At 46.3% G+C, this 13013-nt stretch overlaps 1 protein-coding gene across 3 annotated transcripts in view; it reads left to right on the forward strand.

Annotated features, from left to right (window-relative positions):
- The window catches only part of LOC139265751 (ribosomal protein S6 kinase alpha-6), a 170419-nt gene that overhangs the window by 133500 nt on the left and 23906 nt on the right, over window positions 1-13013 (forward strand). For all 3 annotated transcript variants that reach the window (XM_070883105.1, XM_070883107.1, XM_070883108.1), the window contains one exon: window positions 8626-8715. In XM_070883105.1, coding sequence (XP_070739206.1) covers window positions 8626-8715 — 90 coding nt within the window. The remainder of the gene's footprint in view (window positions 1-8625; window positions 8716-13013) is intronic.

Below are 13013 nucleotides of genomic sequence, written 5' to 3' on the forward strand. Positions count from 1 at the left end.
ATAAATCCATGCTGACTCTGCCTGACTTATGCTTTTCCAAATGTCCTGCTACTGCTTCTTTAATAATGGACTCCAACATTTTCCTAACCACAGATGTTAGACTAACTGGTCTATAGTTTCCTGCTTTTTGTCTGCCTCCTTTTTTAAATAGGGGCATTACATTTACAGTTTTCCAATCTGCTGGGACCTCCTCAGAATCCAAGAAATTTTGGTAAATTACAACCAATGCATCCACAATCCCTACCTCTACTTCTCTTAAGACCCCAGGATGCAAGCCATCAGGTCCAGGGGATTTATCCGTCTTTAGTCCCATTATCTTACTTTGTACCACCTCCTTCGTGATTGTGATTGTGTTAACTTCCTTCCTGCTCCCCTTTAACCCCTTGACTATCCACTGTTGAGATATTTTTTAGTGTCCTCTATTGTAAAGACTGATACAAAATATTTGTTCAGTGTTTCTGCCATCTCCATGTTCCCCATCACTAATTCCCCGGTCTCGTCCTCTAACTTTAGCCACTCTTCCTTTTTATATACCTATAGAAACTATTGCTATCTGTTTTTATATTTCGTATTAGTTTACTTTCATAGTCTATCTTCCCTTTCTTAATCAGGTAGATAAAGAGATGGGCATCTGTGATTGTGCATTGCATATCATCCTCCTGCCTAAAAGGACATGGTTAGCAGATATATTGGAACACCATCGCCTCAAGTTCCCTTCTGAGGCCCACATCATTCTGGTTTGGACATATATTGCTGCCGTTCCTTCATTGTCAAAATTGTGGCATGTCCTACGTGATGGCATTGTGGGAAAGCTTCACCACACAAGATTGCAGTGGTTCAAGAAGATGATACAGGTACAACGTTTGAAATCCAACAACCTCCGGACCAAGGCAGTGCCGGTTTTTGGATTTTGCTAGATTTCGGACCTTGCTGTTGGTGCTCCTCGCCACCCATCGATCCTCCGCTTTTCGCCGCCTGCCGATTACCTCGCCTCCCACCAATTCTAAATGCCTGTGGCGCCCCCAGTGCTGCGTTTTTTTTTCCAGTTTCCTCGTCCCTTGCCGCCCGATGTCGCCATCTTGGCCGCCTCAAAAATGTCCGGTTTTCGGACAGCCAGATTAGTGACGTTGTACCTGTACCAACATCACCTTAAGTGCAACTAGGGATGGGCAATAAATGCTGACCTTGACAGTGATGCCCATATCCAGAGAAGGAATGAAAATAACATTGTGGTGCTGAGTGCAGACTGAGTAGATGTAACCAAACATTATGCATATCGCAATTGTAAGGACTTTGAGTGTTGGGTTCTTTGTGCTTTTGATTTTAACCAGCTTGTTCAGAATTGTTCATTCTTCCGGGCTCTTGGTTTGAAACTCATTGGCTTGCAGGTGATTAATTTCCTGCTGATGTTTCCCTCTGTTCACAAACTGTTTGCTGGGTGATGCCATTGAGTTGCAACGTCAGTGATGAACAGTACAAGTTCAGTGATGTGAGAGCAGTCCTCAAAATGTGACTGAAAATCTTGGTGCGGGAAGTTAACAAAATAATCAGAGCAAGGATTCTAAATTGCTGACACCTGCTCTGTCAACATAGGGAATTGAAGCAACTGTTTTAATCTAACATCTGTCTCAAACAACTGTCACTTATTCCTGAAAACTCGTACGCTGTGCCTCGTTCGGCATGAGCTCATTCAACACAAAAACACAAGAAATAGGAGCAGGAATAGCCCATTTGGCCCTTCGAGTTTGCTCAGCCATTCAGTAAGATCATGGCTGAACTTCAACATCAACTCCACTTTCCCACCCGTTCCCATATCCTTTGATTCCCTTCGTGCCCAAAAGTCTATCGATCGCTGTCTTAATTGTACACATCGACTGAGCATTCACAGCCCTTTAGGGTAGCGAATTCTAAATATTCACAACCCACTGAGTGAAGAAATTTCTCCTCATCTCAGTCCCAAATGGTTGACCCCTTATCCTGAGCAGTAACCCCTAAGTTCTAGACTCCTCAGCCAGGGGCAACGGTCTCTTAGCATCTACCCTGTCAAGCCCTCTAAGAATTTTATACATTTCAAAAAGATCACCTCTCATTCTTCTAAACTCCAGAAAACAGAGACCCAGTCTACTCTCTGTCTCCTCATAGGACCGCCATCTCATCCCAGGAATCAGTAAAGTGAACCTTCAGTAAGGGGACCAAAACTGAACCAAAGTGAATTATTTCACACTTCCTACATTACACTTCATCTGCCACCTTCTTGCCCAATCATTTCCAGCCTCTTTGCATCCTCCTTACAGCTTACTTTTCCACATAGCTTTGTATCGTCAGCAAACTTGGATATATTGCACTCAATCCCCTCATCTAAGTCATTGATATAAATTATTAATAGCTGGGGCCCAAGCACTGATCCTTGCAACACTCCATGAGTTACACCCTGGCCATCCCAAAAATGACCCATTTATTCCTACTCTGTTTTTTGTCCGTTAACCAATCCTCAATCCATGCTCATATATTGGGGCAGAAATTCCTCTGGGGGTCTTGCCTCCTCGCTGGATATTTTTTACGAATTTACCAGGTGGTCGAGGAGGCGAGCTGATTTCCGATGGGGAGGCCTTCTCCTCCCACAGTGCAAAGCGCGCTCCCGCCCAGAGGGTTCCGACGCAGAAGATGCAGTCACGTGTGACTACTCAGCCAATCAGGTAGGTAGTTCACAGGTTCCCATTAATAGCACTGAGACGCGCGTATCTACGAGTTCTCAGTGCTATTAATGGGAACAAAACCAATCACACACAATAATAAAAAATAAAAAACAGACCACACATATTTAAAATTAATTGAACTTAAGGTTATTATGTCTTATAAAAAAAAATATATATTTTCCCAATTTTTAAACTTTTTTAATTATGGTTAAAAATAAACTTACTGTAGTGGGCAGGGTTTTTAACAATAAACTGTGTATTTATAATTTTATTTTACAATTGTTTTTGTGTGTTTTAAAACACTTGCGCCTGTAAAAGTAAGCTATGTGCCTGCTTTTTCAGGCGCAAGATTTTTGAGGACATTTTCTGGACAAGATATGGGTAAATAGCCCAATCTTGCCCTTGTTCTTGCTCCCGATCTGGCTACGATCTGAAAAGCCGGTTTTCAGAGCTGAGGTTTGTGCGCTGAAAACCGGCTTTTCCAATGCCTTCCCAGGTCTGTAGAAACTTTGTATGGGCCCGGGACGTCGGAATTTCCATGCCAATATCCCCAATCCCATGAGCCCTAGTTTTGTGTGACAACCTCTTGTGTAGCACCTTATCGAATGCTTTCTGAAAATCCAAATACACGAGATCCATTGGTTCCCCCTGATCTACCCTGTTAGTTACAACCTCAAAAATCTCAGATTTATTAAACACAATTTCCCTTTCATAAAACAGTGTTGATTCTGCCTTAGTTCAAGGATGCCTGATAAGGCAAGGCTCATCATTATGTCATCATCTTGTAGACTTATTTGTTTTCTGGCTGTGGAAACTGTTGTGGAATTCTAAGACTACTTTCTTCTTTGTCCAGGGTTGATGCAGAACGCTCTGGTTGCCCTTGCGCCTGGTAAAAGCAGGCAGGCGCATAGCCTACTTTACCAGTGTAAGAGTTTTAAAACATATCAAAATAAAATTTAAAAACATATTTTATGTTTAAAAACCCTGTCCACTACGGTAAATTTATTTTAAACTCTTTTAAAACACTTATTTAAAAACAATCCAAAAAATATATTTTTTTCTCTAAGACATTTAATTAACTTTAATTTAATTAATTTTAAATATGTGAGTTTTTTTTTAATTTTTTATGTTGTGTTTAATGTTTTTGGGGGTATTTTCCTTATTGATAGCAATAAGAACTCGGAGATACGGAGTTCCCATTACTATCAGAGACTACTGTATTGTGATTGGTTGTCCAGTCACACATGACTCCAGCTTCAACGTGCGAACCTCGAGGACATGGATGCGCTGCAATGCGCGGGAAGAGAAGGCCTCCGACCGGAATCCAAGCTGCTTCCGGGAGGACCATCAGGTACTTTCGTAGAGACGTTTCGGGTCGGAGGTGTTCGTCCGAAGGAAGCCTCCGACTGGAATTTTAGGCCCATTGTTAGCTGTATTGTCAAGTTTTGTAAAGTAGCAGGTCAATTTACTGCAGATATTGCACCATGAGGCCTATATCTTTCAGTTAGCTATGGAATAGGGGCGCAGGCGGTTCGCAAGCGTCCATGGGATCACGTGCACCAGGCCAACCAATCAAAAAGGGGGATTGTTCGGATGTTTATGGGGATTTCATTTATGTACGGAATCGCCATAAGCATATTAAGAATCCCCAGATAAATAAGAATTCACACCACTTAAATAAAAAGAAATGTTCCCGTGGTCAAAGTTAATTTAGAGACTCTTTAATTAAGCATTTAAAATAAAATTGTAATTTTTTGAAAAATAATTTTAAACATTTTAAAACAGGCCAAAATTTACCTCAACTAATTTTAAATGTATCTGAATGTTTGTCATTATTTTCACATTTATTTTCACCCTTATGCTGGGAAAAGAAGACCGTACGCCTGCTTTTACCAGACAAAGGTTTTGTGAGCATTCGCTGAGCAGTAATTGGGCAAATAGCCCAACTCTGCGCCAATGAGGTAGCGGATGCGAAAGATCTATCCAAGTGAAACTTGACATCGTAAGTTCCAGGTTTTCATGCATGCACAGCGCATGCGGAAAGCCAGAACTTGCGAGGCCTTTCGGAGCACTTACGACGGCGAATGCACATTCTCGGCCCTGTAAACTCCCGCCCATTGTTTCCCGAGTGTAGACCTCTCGCGATTTCCTGTTACAGAAAATTAGAAATCACAACCACTTGGAATCAGTAAAGAAAGAATAAAGAAATGTGGAAAATAAGTGCAGGAATAGGCCATTTGGCCCTTCGAGCCTGCACCACCATTCAGTATGATCATGGCTGATCATTTTTGCAACTTCAGTACCCCTTTCCTGCTTTCTCTCCATACCCCTTGATCCCTTTAGCCGTAAGGGCCACATCTAACTCCCTTTTGAATATATCTAACGAACTGGCCTCAACAACTTTCTGTGGTAGAGAATTCCACAGGTTCACAATTCTCTGAATGAAGAAGTTTCTCCTCATCTCAGCCCTAAATGGCTTATCCCTTATCCTTAGACTGTGACTCCTGGTTCTGGAATTCCCCAACATCAGGAACATTCTTCCTGCATCTACCCTGTCCAATCCCGTCAGAATTTTATGTTTCTATGAGATACCCTCTCATTCATCTAATATCTTGCAATTTGTGTAAGCCTTTCATGACCTCAGGATGTTCCAAAGTACTTTTGAAGGCTAGTCACTGTTGAAATAATGTTGGATAATCATTGTAGAAACTCTGGAATGTAGTGGCTGATGATTGCGGCTGTGTTCCTGAGGTGCAAAACCTAAATTTTTTTGAATGAAGAAATCCTGTTGATGATTTGTGCTCCAAAGAACCTTCTCTTCTGTTGATTGATATATCAAAATATTTTGGTCTAGTTTCTGCCTTGTAGGAGATGTTTTCTGTCGATTTATACAGAAGACACAAATTATGTAAAACTGTGAATCTAGGTCTTTGTCCTGCTGTGAGAACTTTCAAATCACTTTATTTTTCTTCTATGTATCTATCCACAAATCTTAATCTTCTTCCTGGAATATGGACGTCGGCAATTTGGATTAAAATAATTTGGTCACCGCTTGCAGTCAGTGCTTAAAATGAAGACAGGTTGGTGAGGGAAGGTCATGTTTGTTCTGGGGGTTTCTGCCGTATCCAATTGTAACGTTGCAGCCTGCATTCACCCACCCGCAGTATGGAAAGGATTGTACGCTGAGTAAATTATTGAAATCCCTCATCATCCAAAGTGAGCTTGGGCTACTTTTGTTTGAATGTAAAAATTTTTGAATGTAGCATAACTTTGTGATCCAGAAACATTTTGTCTTTTGATACTGATCTCTATGAATAAATGTGATCACTGTTTTTTGTGAATTTGCTTACATTCTGGCAAACTTAATTGCACGCTGCCCTAGATCCCTAAGCTTTTATGAAAGACCCAGTGGGGTAGAAATTGTAGTCGAAGGCTTCCTGCCCGTGAGAAGCCGCCGACCTGCAAAAAATCTATGGATTTACCTAGTGGTCTGGGAGGTTCATAGATTCGTGCTTCTGGGGTTCTTCGGGTACACATGGGTAGAGGCCCATGTATCCCGGGGCGCATACAGATTGCAAGTGTCCCTGGAATCATGTGGGCTGTGGCCCAACCAATAAAAGAAAAGAATCTCTCTTCATGCTTAGGGGGATTCAATTTGTACGGAAACACCAAAAGTATGAATGGGAATCACTTAAAAAATACACAAACATAAATAAATTTAAAAAAACATTACATATTTAAAATGAATTAAAATGCCATTTAATTAAATATTTTAAACAAAAATATATTTTTGGGGGGGAAAAATTGTTTTAACAGGGCTAAAAATAAACTTGTCTTATTGGACAGGGTTTTTAGTATATAAATGAGTGATAACATTTTATTTTTATATTTTTAAAAAAAACAGGCCTTATGTCTGGTTTTATCAGGCGTAAGAATTTCAAGGGCATTTGCAGGGTAGAAATTGGGCATCGCCTACGAATGCCCTTTTTCGGCTTGTACGATTGGTCAAGAGGATTCTTGACAGATCGCAAGTTCCAGATGCGCAGTGCATGCCTAAAACGGGAACTTGCGGGGGCCCTACACCTCACATGCACCCATAGGGGCCGCAAATTCAGCCCTTCATAGATTTTTTTGTGATAATGTAGTAGTGTGGAAACAAACTGTTGATCCGTTAGCAAAATGTACAAAATGGATTTCCTGTACATTTATTTTGGTTACTGGATATCCAAACAAGTGGCTTTTTTATACATAGGTTTTCAAAATATCACTGTTCACAACTAAAATTGATAATATATGTGTGATTAAAAAGGAAGCCATTTTCTCCCCCTATGTTAGATTATTTATTGTACCCCCTCATACTGGTCATGGTACACACAAGGTTAATGTCAGTTATTGCCAACTGTTTATGCAAGTTGGATCAAATATACTTAACAGTCTGGCTAATTTTCACACCTCAGATCAAGGCAGAGACTTGCATAGTTCAGGAATGCCTTCGTCTGCATGTTTAGTTTGCTTCCAGTTGGAGGGTGACCATCTAACAGGTCATTTAAAGTATTTGTCATAAGTCAAGGAATCAGGCCATGCCATTCAATTCAAATGTGCTATGTAATTGACAGTCTGTCCATCTAATGTAGTTATGGGATACGGTTTCTGAAGTCCTTTGATATATCTTTGAAAGATGTTTAATAGTACATCTGTGAAGGACTTTATCCCAATCACATCCCCTGTGACTGGTGTATGATCCCTCCTCGAGCTCTCTCACTCTCACTCTCACTCTCACTCTCACTCTCACTCTCACTCTCACTCTCACTCTCACTCTCACTCTCACTCTCACTCTCAAGTCTTTAATACAGTTGAGGACACGATCCTCCTGACCCCCGTTACTAGATTGGTTCCATTCAACTAGTCAACCTTAACCAAAGTAAGTCCCCTCCCACACCATTACCTCTGGACTTCTCCAACGATCCATCCTTGACACCCTCCACTTCCTCATCTACATGCTGCCTCTTAGTGACATCGTCCACAGGCATGGGGGTCAGCTTCGACATGTACTCTTGACACCCAGCTCTACCTCCCCTCCACTTTCCTCGACTTCTCCACTGCCTCTGTGTTGTCAGACTACTCGTCCAGCATCCAGACTAAACATTTGTAAGTCCGAAGCCACCATCTCCGGCCCTTGCTACCAATTCCATCCCTCTCCCACTGTCTCACACTGACAGATGCTGTTTACAATCTCAGCATCCTATTCAACCCAGAGCTGCATTTCAACCCCATATTGTTCCAGTCACAAAGACTGCTGATTTCCACTTCAATAACCGTCAGACTGTGCCCCTGTCTCAACTCACCTGCTGCTGAAACCCTTATCTACACTTTAGTCACCTCCAAATTCAGCTATTCTAATACTCTCCTGGCTGGCCCCCAATCCTCCACTTTTCAATCAGCTCCTGCAAAACTCCTGTCCGTATCCTATCCTACTCAAAGCTTCTCTAACTCTGGTCTCTTTGATATTCCTCCCCTTACTTCAACCCACCATCGATGGTCGCGGCTTCAACCGCCACAGCTCTTGAATTCCCTCCATAAACCCCTCTGTTTCTACACCTCTCCCTACTCCTTTAAGACCCTCCTTAAAACCTACCTCTTTGATCAAGCTTCTGGTCACTCCTCTGACTGTATCCTCCTTTGGGTCAATATCCATTTTTTCCTTGCGTCTTTGTGAAGTGCCTTGGGATCTTTTTTCTACCTTAAATAACTGCAGGTTGTTTTGTGGCTTGTGTTGCTGCAATTATCCATAACAACCACAAGAGGACAGTAAAGATGCAGGATTGCACAATTGAAGAGAAACTGCTTGCAGTTATTGGGGATTGGTTTTATGGTAAACAGAAATATCCATTAGCTTGTCTTTGTTAATTAAATTGTTTTAAATTTACAGATAATTGATAAGAGCAAACGAGACCCTTCAGAGGAAATTGAGATACTAATGCGCTATGGACAGCATCCAAACATCATTACTTTGAAAGATGTAAGCTGGTTGTTTTATTCTAATTGTTTTTATCCTCAACATTTTTCAGGCTAATATTGCAGAACACCCATGGCAGGTGTTTCTGTGCACTCCTTTTGTCTATTAAACAGGGTTCTTCAAACACTTAATGTGTTTCTAAATTTTGCTTTATTAGTTGACATACTAACCCGTTACTTCTGTTGTGTACCAACAAAATATGTTTGCTGCAACAACAGTGGTGTATTTCTTTGAAGTTATATTTTAGAATTGGACGTTCTGGCAAACTGTTAACATTTACAGGGGGTTCATGTGAAAGTTGTAAAACCTTTGGTATAGTGAAACATGCCCATCAAAAACTATAATGTATTAATTTGGCATTTTATGATCAGACATCTCTAAGCACACAGTTGGAACACCATCATCCTCCTCCCCCCACACCAAGTCCTCCTCCAAATCACACGCCATCTTTACTCGAACACGCATTGCTGTTCCATCATCATTGCTGCGCCACTACCCTGGAGCTCCCGACCTACTGAACACCATTGTGGGGTCAACTTCACCACAAGCACTGCAGCAGTTCAAGGAAAAGGCCCACCACCCAGTCTGGGCACCAAATCATACCAGCCAGCATTGCCAGTTAAAATAACACAAGAGTTTACAGCTGCAAAGAAAGAAACTCCAATGGATAGTTTAAGCTGTGCCTATACTGGAGATACCAATCTCTGATGGCAATTTATATTGCTCCAATGCGAATCCACATTTTGGGTCTGTGAGAGAGCACTGTACATGCGTCTTCACATGCACATCCAGAGATCCCTTACAGAATAGTTGGTTTAAATGCATCGACTGCATGTGGGAGTAGCGTCATTCTACAAAATGTTTAACATCATTGTAAACTCTCATACCACCCTGATCTTGTTTTAGACTCTGCTGTACCTTGTACGGGGGCCATAAATCTAGGAAGTATCAATCTAGTGGTACCCCAACCCCGCAAATCTGGGATCTTGAACTCTTCCACGCCAGGTTTTGGCCGCGACCTGAGACTAGAGCTATAGTGCTACTTTTGCATTGCTTTGAATGGTAGCAATATAACTGTGCCTTCACAAGCCCTATATAGGTCGATAAAGTATATTCCTCTTGGAAAATTTTAGCTGGTAAAATTTTGGGATGAATTTTCCAGTGACTTTGGGGCCGATTTTCAGCACCTCACCGGCGACTGCCACCCATTCCCGCCGACATTCCTCCTGAAGATCCGTCCAGTGCCACTTTCGGGGTGGCCTGGAGCAGGCGGGAAGGGAGAGCTGTCGGGAACCGCTCGCTGATGTCAGCGGACGGCCAAAGTGGCGCAACTGAGCTCCCGCCCGCTGAGCTCCCAAATTACTGTGGGCGGGACTCGGCGGCAGAAAGGGGTGGACCGCTGGCTGGAGGCTGGTCTGTCCCCGACGGTGAGTATGAAGAACCTGAAAAAAAGGTACATGAACATTTTAATATATTTTTTCAGCAGCGACTTACCTGAATGGGGTCCCCTGAAGGTCGTCGGATACTTTTTTTATTTTTTGCTGGGTTTTTTTCAGGTTTTCGACACCCCGTGGGCCGGACTCCATCCTCGGCGGCACTAGGGCAGCAAGCGCCTCTGCTGCCGAGAATGAGACCTGCCGCCCAGATTGACAGCGTTCGCCTTCCATTTGCCGCTCGCCAACCTTCGAGGGACCTTATTCCTGAATATCCCGCCCAAAGTACCGTCCGTAACCTCGGCGGCACGTGGGCGGCCAGAGGCCTTGCTGAAAATCGGCGCCTTTGTCTTTAGAGGGGTGTCCAAACCATCACCTTGTAGATTGAGTCCAATGGAAACCCCATAATGTAGCATAATTAAATTTTGGTAGCCCCCCCACCCCCCCGGCCATATCATTACTTGCCGATTGGAGTTCAAGGTGTACTACAAGGAAATGTGTAGGTGCTAAAGCAATTGTTATGCTGTGTCTGTGCAAACATTGAACAGAAATGTGAAGAGAAATATTTTTCAGAAACAATGGGCCCAAGTTTCGGGCCACGCCTAAAACGGCGCAGCCCGGACCTGGATGCCCGTATTTCGCGCCAGAAAGTGCGCCTAAAAAAAACTTACCTATTCTCCGGCTCCCTGCAGGTCCTCTGGAGCTGGGTGCAGCGCAGCACAAGCTCTAGGGAGCGGAGCCAGGTCCCTGCGCTGAAAACAGTGCCGGGACCTCTGCACATGTGCGCTACAGTTGGGCGTGCATGTGCAGTAGCTCCAGGCGCCCAAAACTGTGGGAGGGGCCCGAAGCACACAGCCCCCAGCCCTGGCCGAATGGCCTCACTGGGGCTGCGTGGATAAGGCTCCTCCCACCCGACCTGACCCCCGCTCACCGCCCCCGCAGACCTCCGCGACTCTCTCCCCCCCCCCCCCCCCCCCCCAAGTCCTCCGACACCCCCCCGCCCCCCCCGCGAACCCCCCCCCCCCCCCCCGCCCGAGACCCGACGCCACCTACCTGTAAATCCAGCCCGAGGTCTTGGGCCCGGCCATTCATCCTCCTTCTCTCCCTCCTCTCTCCTTCCCTCCCTCCTCTCTCCTTCCCTCCTCTCTCCTTCCCTCCCTCCCTCCCTCCTCTCTCCTTCCCTCCCTCCCTCCTCTCTCCTTCCCTCCCTCCCTCCTCTCTCCTTCCCTCCCTCCCTCCTCTCTCCTTCCCTCCCTCCCTCCCTCCCTCCCTCCCTCCCTCCCTCCCTCCCTCCCCTCCCCTCCCTCCCTCCCCTCCCTCCCTCCCTCCCTCCCTCCTCTCTCCTTCCCTCCCTCCCTCCTCTCTCCTTCCCTCCCTCCCTCCTCTCTCTTTCCCTCCCTCCCTCCTCTCTCCTTCCCTCCCTCCTCTCTCCTTCCCTCCCTCCCTCCTCTCTCCTTCCCTCCCTCCCTCCTCTCTCCTTCCCTCCCTCCCTCCTCTCTCCTTCCCTCCCTCCCTCCTCTCTCCTTCCCTCCCTCCCTCCTCTCTCCTTCCCTCCCTCCCTCCTCTCTCCTTCCCTCCCTCCCTCCTTCCCTCCCTCCCTCCCTCCTCTCTCCTTCCCTCCTCTCTCCTTCCCTCCCTTTCTCCTTCCCTCCCTTTCTCCTTCTCTCCTTCCCTCCCTCCTCTCTCCTTCCCTCCCTCCCTCCCTCCCTCCTCTCTCCCTCCCTCCCTCCCTCCTCTCTCCCTCTCCCTCCCTCCCTCCCTCCTCTCTCCCTCCCTCCCTCCCTCCTCTCTCCCTTCCTCCCTCCTCCCTTCCTCCCTCCTCCCTACCTCCCTCCTCCCCTCTCTCCTTCCCTCTCTCCTTCCCTCTCTCCTTCCCTCTCTCCTTCCCTCTCTCCTTCCCTCTCTCCTTCCCTCTCTCCTTCCCTCTCTCCTTCCCTCTCTCCTTCACTCTCTCCTTCACTCTCTCCTTCACTCCCTCCTCTCTCCTTCACTCCCTCCTCTCTCCTTCACTCCCTCCTCTCTCCTTCACTCCCTCCTCTCTCCTTCACTCCCTCCTCTCTCCTTCACTCCCTCCTCTCTCCTTCACTCCCTCCTCTCTCCTTCACTCCCTCCTCTCTCCTTCACTCCCTCCTCTCTCCTTCACTCCCTCCTCTCTCCTTCACTCCCTCCTCTCTCCTTCCCTCCTCTCTCCTTCCCTCCTCTCTCCTTCACTCCTCTCTCCTTCCCTCCTCTCCTTCCCTCCCTCTCTCCTTCCCTCCTTCCCTCCCTCCTCTCTCCTTCCCTCCCTCCCTCCCTCCTCTCTCCTTCCCTCCCTCCCTCCTCGCCTCCCTCCCTCCTCGCCTCCCTCCCTCCTCCCCTCCCTCCCTCCTCCCCTCCCTCCCTCCTCCCCTCCCTCCCTCCTTCCTCCCCTCCCTCCCTCCTTCCTCCCCTCCCTCCCTCCTCTCTCCTTCCCTCCCTCCCTCCCTCCTCTCACCTTCCTTCTCTCCTTTCCTCCCTCCCTCCTCTCTCCTTTCCTCCCTCCCTCCTCTCTCCTTTCCTCCCTCCTCCTCTCTCCTTCCCTCCCTCCCTCCTCTCTCCTTCCCTCCCTCCCTCCTCTCTCCTTCCCTCCCTCCCCTTTCCTTCCCTCCCTCCCTCCCTTCCCTCCCTCCCTCCTTCCCTCCCTCCCTCCTCTTTCCTTCCCTCCCTCCCTCCTCTTTCCTTCCCTCCCTCCCTCCTCTTTCCTTCCCTCCCTCCCTCCTCTTTCCTTCCCTCCCTCCCTCCTCTTTCCTTCCCTCCCTCCCTCCTCTTTCCTTCCCTCCCTCCCTCCTCTTTCCTTCCCTCCCTCCCTCCTCTTTCCTTCCCTCCCTCCCTCCTCTTTCCTTCCCTCCC

This window comes from Pristiophorus japonicus, chromosome 6 (genome assembly GCF_044704955.1).
Source record: "Pristiophorus japonicus isolate sPriJap1 chromosome 6, sPriJap1.hap1, whole genome shotgun sequence".
In the NCBI taxonomy this organism is placed as follows: Eukaryota; Metazoa; Chordata; class Chondrichthyes; family Pristiophoridae; genus Pristiophorus; species Pristiophorus japonicus.